The 14,134-nt window shown below is 39.1% G+C and overlaps 1 protein-coding gene across 1 annotated transcript; it reads right to left on the bottom strand. All coding sequences in view use genetic code 11, as the record gives it.

Moving 5' to 3' along the window:
• Positions 1-3,609: 3,609 nt before the first annotated feature.
• EGR_02083 (Calcium/calmodulin-dependent 3',5'-cyclic nucleotide phosphodiesterase 1C) lies at positions 3,610-10,647 on the bottom strand (the record flags this gene model as incomplete). Its single annotated transcript, XM_024491332.1, has 11 exons — positions 3,610-3,698; positions 4,628-4,709; positions 4,918-5,038; positions 5,127-5,228; positions 5,336-5,461; positions 5,679-5,779; positions 6,061-6,201; positions 6,623-6,803; positions 9,583-9,843; positions 10,062-10,175; positions 10,619-10,647. The coding sequence occupies 11 exons, from the start codon at positions 10,645-10,647 to the stop codon at positions 3,610-3,612; spliced, it is 1,347 nt and encodes a 448-aa protein (XP_024354185.1).
• Positions 10,648-14,134: the final 3,487 nt, after the last annotated feature.

Raw genomic sequence — 14,134 nt, 5'->3', positions numbered from 1 at the left:
TCAACTCCACATAAGTTCGTGTCAAACTTGTGTATTACCTAGTTCTCATTGTTTTGAGCCTTATCCGGCTGCTCAATTACGGCGGTAACTGGGATCGAGGAAAACAAAAAGGGATTGGAGGTAAAAATGTCTTTATTTTGGGGTGGTGGTGTGCCTTGTGAGTTTGAATAGAGCCATCGTCTCACTCTGTGGAGTGAGCTATCCTTGGAATGGGTGATGCTATACTCTTCATAATCCGTGGTGAATGTATACAAGTGTAAAACAATGAGTAACACTAGACCATCGTCAAGTTAAGTGCGTAAGGTAGTACCCAGCTGAAACAGGTAACAATGCGCTAGAATATCATTAATATTACTAAGTTAGTTTGAACGCCACTGAGTAGATTTGGGCATTTCTCTTCTCCTTGCTTGTACGGTCACTTGAACTGGGCTGTAGGTAACGAGTCGAATCTGCAATTGAGTTGGTGTAATTAGGGACAGCTATTAGACTTCTAACAGGAATTTGACATGCAGTTAATAATCGGTGACATTTAGTCACTTGATCTGCTGGTTACTACACAACTACAAGGGACAAGATCGCATAGTCCAGGTACCAAGCGTTCAAAACCGAAAAAAACCCTCTGAAAACTGCTGGTCGGTATGGATATCAGCGAGTTTTGGGAAACTCCCCATGAATGTGGAACTTATAAGGAGAAAATAAGGCTTTTCTATGATTTTAATCGCACATTAGACTGTACATTATGGGCCAGACGAAAGTAGGAAAGCGTTTGTAGTGTGACATAAGGAGAAATTTAATTAAAACGGATAAAGGTGCTTAAATTCAACCGCAGTGCGTTGTTTCATTTCATCAAATACCAAGACAAGATTTTGCCCGCTGTCAAAGCATTGGTTAAACAATTTTGCTCCTCTAAATTGCTGTCTTTGGATTACGCCTTGTCAATGAACATTTATGCATCATCAGGCGACATCGTCAATTGGTAGTGTGAATAATGAAGCTTTTTCTAGATGCACGATCGCAACGTCTGTTCCCAGAATGCCTCATGGGCACTGCAGTCAGTGTGAAGCCCTCATTGTGTAGCAATTCAGATTTTTTAAAAATTAATTGCTATTATATATCGCTTATCAAAGCTGAATTTCAAAAGCACTAAGTTTTGAGTGTCCCCGTAATGTGAATATTATATTGATAAAACCATCGACATCAATGCTTCCAATATTTGGAAGAATTCGAATTCTATGAGGTGTCTGCCCCTAATTCAGTGATGGGTGCAGAAATAAACGTGGTAAGTTATAGCCTCATTTTGATAAGGGCATTAACCTGCTTCTCGACCGGAGTTTTTAGCAGTCCCATCACACATGGGACGCATTGCAGCAAAGAACGGGGGAGACACTGCGGCCACGGTTTGCTGCCTTTATTGGTTCCCGCTAAAGCTCTCGGGAGAACCGTAAAACCACTTCAAGACCGACAAATAATTTTTTTTTCGTAAAAACACTGTAGACTATGTACTCAAGATTTGTAAATCTATACTGCTTCATCCTAGTAGAAACGGGTGCGCAAGGGAGTTGTCAAATTGCTAAGCGGTCATTACATCAAAAAATCACATCATGGTTGAGCGGAAGCTGCGGAAATTTTAAGGCAGGGCATGTATTTTTAAGAGACGGTCAATACCTACATTTCTCATTTAAGAAGCTTAATTTTGATGGGACTCATAATTATTAACGTTTTACATATTCAGAACGACATCGTGCAGCGCGTGGGGTTAAAGCATCAAACAAAGTCTAATCGAAGAATGGTATCACGGAAAGCTAAAGCTCATGCGTAATCCAATCAAAATTTTGATTTACAAATGCCCACATGGAATGCCGAATCTAAAGAGACTATTTAGATGCCCAATTTTGTTCTGTTTTTGCTTCACCTACTCAATTTAATGATGGGGAAAATTTCGGATTTTACAGCGTCTGTTCCATTTGAAGGCGAAACGCATGTTTCTGCAGCATAAGACAGGTGACAGTAACGAATGTCAATTTAAGATATTCAAGCAAAAGTGATACTGCTCTCAGATCTGAGCCAACGACCGACTGTTCGACATGCATGCTAGACGCGTGCTCTCACTCGATTGGCCGGTGCCGCAGTAAGGACTCGACGGCAGCTATATAGAGGCATAACGCCTGATAAGCACAAAAAAATGCGGCCTTGTCTCCTAGTTCTCATCGTTTTTATTCATTTGGCTTTCGCTATGCCCCATCAGGTAGGCCTGATTATAATTGTGCTTAGAATTTTAAAGAGCATTTGTTTGTAATCAGAGCTATTTGTTTTATTATCTAGTAATTACTGGTACTATGCTACGGAGTTGTCCAATGCAAATAAATAAATGTGTTTGCTGATGAAAGTAATATAGCCTCATTTCGAAATTGAGGTAAAGAACATATTGACTTACTGTTCCAGTTTACTTAATAAAAGGGAAGGATAATTTATCTTTTAATCAGTAATGAAGTTAAGTTTGTTAGACTCCTTATCGCAAGTAGACATATCTTAAGGATCAAAAAAGGGCCTTAATACGATAATTAGGACTGCTGTGCACTCAATCCGAAATGCCGAATTTCATCTACGCAAACTGATGTAAAAGGCATGACGCTAGGAGAATCTTGCGAAAGCCATCTCCTCAGGAATGGATTTATAAGATCCATCAAAAGAGCATGTTATGTCAGAGTAATTTTACTGCGTCGGTACATGACTGTGATACAAATAAACAATTTAGTGCATATCTTGAAGAATTTGGTATTCATTTTGCATGAAAATAATCTTAAATAGATCAATGAAAATTTCATTTCTAGCTTGATTTGAGGTGGCATCAGATGGAAAAGGCCTGGGCTGACGAACTTCAGGGAGAACCAGAGAGTCCATCCTTGAAGAGTAGATTACAGTGGTACCCCAAGTACCAAGGAGAAGATACAGGAGAACCGGATACGTTACCAGAAACCCTTCTCAAACGAATTCATCGTATTTTGGCCGACTACTGATCACCTATTCATACAAACTTACAAATTGTGAATTAAAAAGTGTGCCACCTCACCATGACTGTTTTTCTATTTGGTTTAGGTGGAAGGAAGAATGCAAAGCTTAAAATCTACGCCTTTTACATAGGTATTTTTTTGATGTGGGATTAAGAAAAGCCAACAACGAAAGCCTACTCAAATTTTGAGGAGGAATAAAAGAAGAGTACAATGTAGCGAATCTCATGATTGTAAGGAGAATAATATCAAAGTGAGCAAGTGCCCTGCTTCTGCTAGATAACCATGTTAAGAAAGAGAAAACTCATAAAATCTGCCGTTTTGAAATCAGCTTTATTTAGATGTGATATTGTAAAAACGTGTCTACTTGCAAAACAAAAGCACAATGTATTATTGCTGTTGAACACTGCACTAGCCACCTAGATGTGGTCATGCACGAGCAACAGACCCCTCCCACATACCTGTTAGAATAGCCAAATCGTAGCAGTAAGACTTACACCGTCAAGTGGTAAATGATAGATCACCCCTCGAGTGACTTAAGTGTTTATTACCAAAATGTGATTAGTGAAACAGCGATATCCCAATATGAGAATGGGAATTGTTAAGGAATCGGGTTTTCTGCTGCATATTGCCTAGCTCGTGCCTCCCAGATTGTTCTGTTTTCTTGAAGCTGCTCCATCCACTTAAATTCTGAAAATAAAGAGCATGACTCGTCAAGGTGAAGAGTCAAACAAAATTTTCATATCCGATAATTTTGGTATTTTTTGACGAAGGTCATTGACTGTTTATGTTCTGAGTTTAGTAAAAACAGCATTCGTAAATGGGAAGCTAGTAATTTTTTGCTAAAAGTGTTTTCTACCGCTTTAGTGTGTTATTGGACTTCGGAGGGGAAAACAACTACTTAACAGATAATTTTGGTGGAAAATTAACTATTTCTTTTGAAAGCTGAAAGACTAAGCTAAAACACTGAATAGTGATGGTAAACGAATAACATCCACTTTGACATTTCATGGAATTTTATTATCGCCTTCTTACCACCAGGAAATTGTACTGGCTTCATGTCTACTTCAGCCAACTGGTCATGGCTCTGTTGCTGTTTTTTTGCATCCCTGTAAATCCTTTCAAGCATTTCCTTCAACAGCTGAAAAGTGGGCACCACGATGAAGTTAATGAACCCTAAAATGTACAAATTAACCCTGCAGGCAAGTAGCACAAGGTTGCCAAAGGAGGCCGTAAGGTGTAAAGGGATTTTTAAACAGCAGTCATAAAGTGCCGCCCTGGCAACAAATATAAAGCAGTCCTCTTGATAGTCCTATCGACTCTTGATGTTTTCCTCTCCATCAATGCATATGGGAGCCAAATATTAAGTGAGCTGACATTAGGTTCGTTATGCTCAGTATCTCCTGAAGTTAAACATTTCAGTTACTGGTTAAATGTTTATTGAAACGCCCAAAATCAATTATTTTTGTGGCACGTTTTTATACTCTTCCAGAATAGTTAATGTAAATGACTGCGCCAGACTTTCATCTACCTAGCTTGATTTTTTAAAGAATTTGGATGACTTAAAGTGATTTTATACAATTGGTAAAAGGTGTTCACTGGTATTTGAGGAGTCTTACCGACTTGACTTTCAGGTACCATTGTTGTATGTCGGTCGCATAAAGGTGAACAAGGGAGACCTAAGGCTGCTTCACGATCCCCCTAAAAGAGAGACCTTACTAATGAACTCATGATTAATAGCCTAGAGGTAAAAGAAACTATGTAATTTTGAACAGTGACATCAAAACTGCAAGTTAAAAATTTCCAGGCATTAAGAAAGCAAATAATTTGTTGTAGATTTATTTACAGAACCAAATGGAACAATCAGGTGTGCTTAAAAACCATGTTTAAATCAAGGAAACTTTTCTACCTGATTAAAGAACTCTTCAACAAGCAAGTATGTCCATCTTTCATGCAAATCCCAGCACTTGGTTGGGTGAGAAATGTCCGCTGCATGTAACAGTAACGAGAATGCTTTAGGCTTTTCAATCCTTAATGGAAAAGGAACAGGATGAAACAAGCTCGGATACTTTTGTTCCTAAATCAAACTTAGACTAATCAGTTAAGTAGTCTACTTACGGTTCGGGTAGTTTGAGAAGTTTACTGACCACTTTGATTTGAGAGAAATGCAGTGACATGTCCGTGTTGAGGACCATCTCAATCACGAGCTGCCGTATCGCCCTGAAAGCGGAAGAAATGCACTACTTTGCAAGCAAGCATACAGTCAGGTGGAAGGAATGGCGAATCAAGGGAAAGAGAGTTTGATAAAATATGGCTAGATGACGTACTGGAATTTGCTCCGGGGAACGTTGACAAAAATGTTGAATGCTGGAAGTTGGGTGACTCGATAGGCCGCGCTGATGTGATGATTTTCCAGGACACCGCGATCGTTGTACAGAAGAGCTAAATGCGACCTGCAGACAATTTAAGGGGCATTGATATTGCTATCATTTTTTGGCACAAATCAAATCATGCCTGTCCACAAGGTAAGATTAATAATACATGAACTTTCGCCTAGGACTGGACACTCATAAACCTAAAGAAATTTCAATTTAAAAGCTGGTATTTCTAATTAAATATATCCCACATTAAATGGGCTGAAAGGTGTAGGAGTTTTGGTTATTATTTTACCTTATGTTTATCTGGTAGGCGTTTGTAGTTCCTGCGTGTTCAAAGTCGTGAATCAGTGCGGAGAATAGCAGGGCAAATTTTTCCTCCTCTGTCATTAACTCCTACAACTCGAGAACAGCAACCACGGAAAATACCTGCTTTCCCACCTTAAGTCTTCGGTCGAGACTACCGTTTTGAATAGTAACCCATTACGCAAGGTGATTTAGCTGTTGATCTACTCTTTACTCATAGAGACATAAATTTGCTCTAAAAAAGTGAGCCTTCCATAATCTAGAAGTCACATCTACTGAAACGCTACTTAACAGTAAAGGTAGTGGTTTGCTATCACCCTTATGAAAGTCATGGCCAGGTATTTCTTTCGACAGTCGTAAGGGCGACTCACAGTGAGACCTGAGCCCTCCATTATAGAGTTGCAAGTGTGCACGACATCGGCTGCGTGGATGCAGTTGTGGTAGGGATTGCCGTGTTTGCTGTAACCGCGCTCAAGCTGCGACAGGAAGGCCTCCAACACCCTGCAGGGAATCTACGCGAAATAAATCGGAAAGCATTTTCAGTCCGTGGAGTCACCCATAACTCTTGAACTCACACGACGCCTCATATGTCTGATCCCCATCTATTTAATACATCATTCTACGAGGTGAACTAGCGTCTCCCAACAACTTAACCGTAGAAAGAATTTCTATGCCTAAAAGCAGGCATTTATTTGAATGGATAGTCTGGAGTTAATTATTTGATGATTGCTGCTACAGTGACTTAAAATACTGACTTATTTTGATCATTGATGACGTTAGTCTTGACACGAGAGTGGCATGAAAATCTCCTCATTCCACTTATTCTTCCAGTACTTGAGCCATTCTGTATGTTCACGACAAAACTGCAATACAACAAAGCTATGTCAAGTAAGGAGATGAGTGGAGTGTAAGTACCATTCTTTACTCACTCACATTAAAGAGATCGCAAATTCGATGTCGTTGGAAGATTTCTACACCCATGTACGTCAGGACATGCCCCTCAATTAAAGAGTTGAGATGGAAAACATCAAAACTCCAATTCTTAAATCTTTCCTGGAAGAAGAAAAGAAAACTATTTGATAGGAGCGCCGCGAAATAAAACACTTGTGTATATCTGAAGCAGTAAAAAGTGATAATATCTGTTAATGTTTTTTCTTCTTAACTAAAACAAATTTTCTCAAATTTATTGCCTCCAAATATTGTTAGATAAATGCCAGCTCAATTCACTTGGCCCATACTTTCTGATTAGCGTTATATATTTGATGTTCAAGTGTGTACTACTACTTAACGCAGCGGTTGGATAGGTTATGGTATTTCAGTACTCTGAAATGTCATAATTGTCAGTCCGTTCTAGCATTAGGTCCCCTTTGGAGTGGTTTAATTGGATATGGTTAACATTCCTACCAATTGACAGGCAACAACTTAAATTTAAATGATCTTTGAATGTACAGAATTTAAAAGCTCTATTTAAATGAAAATTCATGGATCTGTAGCCATTTTGTATAAATAAGACACTTACACGGAACAGTTTGTTTGCCTCGGGTGAGGGCTTTAGGCAAATAAACGCCCCAGTTCCAAATAACCTAAAATTATTCCAGTTGAAGGAAGATAAATGGCCATAACTAATGCCAATAGGATTGGAAACCACGAAAGTGCTTATAGAAAATAGCCAGCGGGTAGCCGTTTAATGTCATCTAATTAAGGGTGGTAACCATTCTCGCTTTGCATTTCAGCTAGCACTGCGTTAAACGCTTGGAAATTTTTCGCCACGGTGATTTCGCTAAAAAAACGGGTTACCCTGATAACAAATCGTGAAGAATAAAGGGATACCTCTGGGCTACAAATACTTTGTGGAAAGCAGGTGGTAGAAGGCTTCTGCTTTCCCAAGAACGCAAAATAACAGGGTAGTTACTACAACGGCATTAATCAGAGAAAAAAGCCTTACTCCCCTCGGGTTCACCCATTTATTTCTCAAACCGTAAAAGAACTTCATTTTTTAGATTTATAATGAAGCTTTAACTTAGCATGGTCGATATGATGAATTGGAGTAACCTCGCCGAACTCAACTGTAACTTTTGAGGTATTTGAACCATAAAGATTTTTAAGTAGAGGCAATTGAGTTTTGCATTTTCAGAGTACTCGAATGTCATCTATACAAAGTAGCAGCTTTACTTAGAGCGTCAAGTTATAGACATCAAACAGGCACAATAACTAGAAATTTTTTTTATCACTCTACTTCTCATGTGCATGTAGTAATGCTTCAGATATAATTTGAATGTAGTCTAATTTTCGACCGATTGTGCGACCAAACTGTTCTTAGCTGTATCAAAATTGGCCATTTAAGTGTCTGCATCCTATGGCGACCTATTATTGTATCTATGAGAGGGAAAAATAAGTCGTGCATAAAACTACCATATTTTGTATAAAATTGCGCCAAAACGAATTGAGAGGGGAAGAGAACGAAAGGAGGGGTGAACGTAGGTATTCCGACTACCTTCCCTCATAAACGCCCATGCCGTTAAGGTGCTGTCGTCTCTTTTGAAACTGCTTGTAGCAATTACAGTTAAACGATGATGGTTTAATTTAAGTATCACAAATAGAGATAAAAGCGGGTTTCTTTGGTTTTAAGAAGTTTAAAAGGGGGAATCAGAAGTGGCTTTAAAAATAACAAAGATAATAGAGACTAGTTCGAGGGGAATCAGGATTTGTTTTGTTCGGATATACCTCTATGCAAGCCTGCCAAGTTCGACCGCCCTCCCCCTCCCTCCTCTGCCTCTATTCCAGCCCTCCTGCGATAGTAGAATGGTCTACTCACAACAATAACAAAGGCGCTAAACGACACAAAAACTTGACAACTCACTAAAGCTTTTATTAAAATAACCGGATGAATAGTTTGTTAGCATTAAGGTAATACGAATAATTCGTGCCGAAATTTCAGAACAAATCAGAACCTTTACGTGGATATTTGAATAACTTAATATTTTATACAAAGGTTTTCCGGAAAGAACTTGTCGTTCGCTGCATTCTACTGTTTGGTTGCGCTCATGTTGCCCAAATAAATCGCCTATACGCAGACGAACCGCATCGGAGCCAATGCGTTACCGCATTGCCATTAAATTTAGAGGTGCGCACATTGAAGTGGAAAATTGTTTACGTACAGTAATTGGCAACCAGTAAAGTTGATTATTGAATGATTCCCTTCCCTTAAAACTTGTTTGAATTTCTAGTCTTGCGTTTTTCTAAATTAGAGCACATTCAGTGCCAATGAGCCGGACAATTTGTCTTGAAGAGGAATGAAGATGTGGAGAGAACGAAGGTGTCTTGGTCTCGTATTAAAACACTTTTTATGTAATGCAAACTACAGAAGTCGTTAGATATGCCACTATATAAATTCATAATAGTTGAGCCTTTACCATACAGGTTTGCTATTTGTTGTTGGAGTGGGCATTCATCAGCTCAAACGCATATTTCAATTTGCTATAATCGTTAAGGGGATAAATTTTATAGAAGCTTTTATACGTTCGCGTGGCCACGAAATCTAAGGTTTGTTAGCTGTTTAATACCCGGATCCCAGAAGTGAGCCAGTCAGGTAAAATTAAGGTGGATAATGGTAAGTTGAAGGCGGTTGCCAAGGCTTTGCATGAACTAGCAGTCCATTTGTGGTAAAACTGGACCAACTTTAAGGCGGTTCGCGATTATGCAATAAAAGATGGCCGGATACTTTTTTCATGAGTGTGGAAAGCAGTACACTGACTTGCCTAAATCTGCAAGAAGTTTTAATTATGTACGGTTCAGATGTCTACTGGCTTTGATGAAAAAAACGCAAAGCTTAACAGGAGACCGTATCGACTCAAGAACTCTGTCTCCTTTCATGGATGTACAAGAAACCTCACCTGTGGAGCTTGATGCCTGCCTTGATTTTGATGGCAGCCTGTTTGAAGGTGAGGCGTGGTACATCACTAGTGTTATGATGCCAAGCAGCTTGTTTGGTAAAGGTAGTCTCGAGCCAGGAACGCACCACCTTGGAGACCATAGCCGCACGCAAGTCCCCCTCCCCCTGTCCTTCCCCTTTCCCTCCTCCGCCCCCTCCACTGTCTTCGACGTTGAAGGAGTTCAAGAGCTCGCTGAACTCGCTGTCATTGGCCAGGATCTCTCTACTCAATTGGGGAAGCACACAAGCAACCTATTGGCAACATCTCAACTGATTATCAGATTTCACTCCCGCTTTAGCGATTACTTAAAAAATGAGCTTCTGTCTCCCTACTGAGTCGAAACATCTGCCTACTTTTATTTGAGAAAATGTGAGAATATTTTTGGGCCAACTTAAATTACAAGGTCAGGGGAAAGCGTCGGACAATACGATTTGACCTACCGCTTTTGAGCAATGTAGAGATTGTGAACTGAGGTGCAAATCTTGTTCAAGGCTTGAATGAGATTCGCCTTCTCGATAGCATCATCTTCGACTTGTTGCACTAGTTGCTTTAGCCTTAAAAAATTCGAAAAGTCGTAGGGATTTAAGATGGTTAAGTGATTTGTCCGTGTATTCTGAGATAAGTTAGTCTTAGTTACCCTTGATTGCTATAGCAACAAAAACGTATATGAGCACTTTAAACATCTGTGGGTTCAATTTAATAATAAGTAAAAGGGGTAGGAAAACAAAGCATTTTAGTACCTCTGGGAGGTCTCCCACGACACAACTAACGAACCGGAGTCAGCTTCTCTTCTAAAATATTCGACAACCGCGTGAGGTTTATAGAACAAATATTAAATGATAAAGTCAGTGTAGGAATATCCGCACATTTATGATAAATATGTGCAGACTTATTAAATATAACAAATTGAACACCACTTATTTTTTGTGGAAAACTGGTGCAAAATCCATCATTCACCTAGTGCGCTATAGCATGTCATTCAAGTAGTAGTCCTCACGATTCAAGTCTCGATACCTCAGAAACCATAATATCGTTCCTAGCAATTACGCTAATTTCCACAGTTTCTTATGCGCCCAAATGGGCGGAACTTCTGTATTAAATTACATTTCATTGTTCTTTTAAGCCTATTTCTCGATATACACTAACTATAAACTATTCTTCATAAAATCCTGACACATTTCAACGAAGTAGTTTTGTAGTATAGAATAAAAAGCGCCTTAAAATTACATGTTCCAATTCAAGTCGTGGGGACGAGTTCTCTGTCAATGTTTACTAGTACAGCTTTTAATATACTCCATATCCCCATAGTGTTTATACAAAAACAAAGGAATAAATGTGGTGTGAAATCATACTTGAATGGTTTATATTCCCGACCAAGGCTTTTGACCTAAAAACAAAAAAAGTATTTGTAAAAACAAATTTAGGTGGGGCTTATGGGAAAACCCCTGTGGTTTTTCCCACTGGACTTTCTTGTTCACTTCTGCATAAAGTCAAGTTTCGACGTGAAATAAAACGCTTCCAGTCGTGTTTTCTCTTAAACTTCAGATCATTGGCCAAAAAATCTAGCTTATTTCTTAAGAGATTGAGCAAATGTACTACTTAAACATGAGGCGATCAAAATAATAATTCCCGTAAGTGCAAACGACCCGGGCGGGAATTTTAAGGCATGAGAACCTTATGCACACCTTTGGAGGAAGGTACACTTGGCTGTAAAAAAGTAGTTGGGGGATATTTTCGGTAACTTAAGTGTTTAGGGCGTGGCTTACGTTGAGTATATGTTTAAATCACATAAATATGTCAAAAATCATTGCTCATTTCGTGTATTTACCTAAACAATTTAATTTTATTTCAAATTTTGTCTAAAGTGAATGAGAACTGCATTCACTATACCGATTGCCGACCTCCAATTCTGGCACGACTCTGTTTCCTTACTGAAAGTCAGGTCTAGGCATTTTCAACCAGGTACCAAGACTGTTGGGTCTGTTGGGTCGCCTCCAGTACCTTTACCCTTTTATCATCTTACACAGTTTACACATTCGCATGCTATTTTTCACCAGATTATGCTAAAAGTGGCGAAGACTTGACATTTAATTCGGGGAAATCTCGTTGTAAAATCCACCAAACAAAATTGTTCATTTAGGACTACTTAAAACAATAAATGCAAAAAATGGCTGAAGACTTTAAAGACATGTAAAGCAAGAACAATGTTATGAGATTTTGATCGTGCATTGGTCTTGCCTTTTGGCGGCCACTAGGCAATTCAGCTGAGGAATTTTGGAAAAGTTTAAGCAAAGGACTAATTGTTTCGGGAATACATGTTTTCTTCGGAAATTCTCCACACATGACCGCCACAAGATCAAACCCTTCAATACTTCTTATGAATTTCCCTAGTTTGTATACGACTTAGACATGCCTTTATTTCGGTTTATTAGTTGTGCAAAAAATGCCGGTTTTTAAGAAATAAGAAGCAAGGATAAGAAAGGTCTCGACTTCAGTAGATTTTAAATGAAAACGAACAGTGAAACATACAATCGAGCTATCACTCATGCCAATCTCCCCGTTCCAGAAGTAGGATTCAATCCAATGAATGAGGTGGAGGAGTACTAGGGTCAAGAGGGCTTCCACCAGTGATGGAACAAGCGGTGGAAAGGTTGCCAGTTGTGCACCAACACACAGATAATCGGTTCCTACCCATGGGTGGTGCCATTTCGAAGTAGTCTACCGAACACGAAGAACAGAGGTGGCCTCTGATTGGCTGATTTGGCTTGAGGTGGAGATTATCAACGACCTGGCAGTTGCGCTGCTCGTGAAAAAGGAAATACACCAAAAATACCACTTAAGAAAAGGAAGTGCTTAAAGTCTTTGGAGTTTAATGAGTTATTTTCTACATTTAAGTTTGCTCCAATAGGGTTTTTTCTTAGACTACGGGCCAAAGTTTATGTTGATTTAAACCCAGTATGCGGTTATAATTGCGGAAGCGAGGTCATTATAATCCCCCTGGTTGGAATTAAAAAAAGTGTAGATGTCATGGAGCGCTGTTTGACTGCACTTTATAGGGAACAAGTCGTAGGGTTCGACGAACGCGATTATTGAGACAGCAATGTCAATCGCCGTAGGGCATGCAAATCATGATCCTCCGCGAAATTTACTGCATCCACGGCCTTAAATTCAGACAACAAATTGTATTCAAAATCAACTTTGCGATCAAAGGTTCTGAAACCGGCGGTCGAGAGCAGAAACAAACACAGTCTTACACGCAGTCATATTTGAGTCGCTATTATTATTATTATTACAACTTCCTGTTGGTAGATATCAACGTCAGTGGTTTTGATCTTCGTTTTCTTTGCATTTACATAAAATATGATTTCCACTGTTCAATGAACACGATCAGTTCCAGCATTACCGACTGCATCTTTGGAGAGGAAGAACAAAGTAAAAAATCTCTTTTAATCTGTATGAAATGCAGTCTAATAGTCGCCTAAAATGCAATTTCACTAGTTAAAACTGTTTTAGGCGCCTCTATTGGCAACTATAGAGACATTTAAATGCAATACATGTTTTTAGGTATGCATTTTAAGTACCAAGTGGGGAGATTGGAGCAGCTTAGTGACCAAGAAAGCTCCATATATCCCTATGAGGAATAATTCCACGTTTCTACAATACATAATGTCTTCCGTTAGCCAGTCTTTTTGATCCAGGGGTCTGAATACGGAGGTAAGAAGGAAAATCGGGGAGAATATTACATATGGTCCGTCACCGGCACGCAAAGTCGTTTTTTTGATGACCAAGGATAACCTAAAATAATTTGATGGCATTAACCTAGTAGGGTGAAGCAGTGGAATGCTAGAAGGGACAAATATTATATTCTTTTTGATAGAATGGCAAATGCGCTTTTAATTTGAAGTATTCGCTGCCTAAGTCGCGCTGGTTTGGGGCTAGTGTTAACCTTTTCAAGCAATTGAAATCCCGGTATGAAATTTATTAAATTGTCAAGCTCCTCTTACTTTTGAAAGCACTACTTTCAAATTAGTTAACAATCAAACTTTTTCTGACTTATTTGTGCATAGTTAACTGATTTATTATTTTATAATGATGGAAGTAAATGTAGAGTAGTGGAATTCGCAAATTTACTGGGAAGAAAGGTGGCAAAACGGTAAAAAGGGCAACACCATAATAACAGCGGCATTGGCTACATGAAGGCTTTTGTTCCATAAATCTCACTTCGCGTTACATCCAAACAGAAATGTTCCACAGAGGGATTCTATCTAATTGAGGTATTTTTAAAGTTATTCTTGCTAAAGCCTGAATAAGTAATTCGTTAACAGATGGTCAAAACTTGACCATTTGAGGAACGTTCTCTTTTAAAAAACTTAACTTTGGATATTAAAGAACATGTGGTCCTGCCACGACCCCTTTGAACTTGGTAGAGTAGTCCAAATGGGGAATCGGATGGACGCATCCAAATGCAGAGATTAAGACTTTGCTTATCTCCGTGTTTAGCTGAGCAGGCTCT

Source organism: Echinococcus granulosus (genome assembly GCF_000524195.1).
Source record: "Echinococcus granulosus chromosome Unknown EG_S00009, whole genome shotgun sequence".
NCBI classification, from domain to species: Eukaryota; Metazoa; Platyhelminthes; class Cestoda; order Cyclophyllidea; family Taeniidae; genus Echinococcus; species Echinococcus granulosus.
The sequence above is the reverse complement of the archived record's forward strand: the minus strand, read 5'-3'. Positions and strand labels throughout refer to the sequence as shown.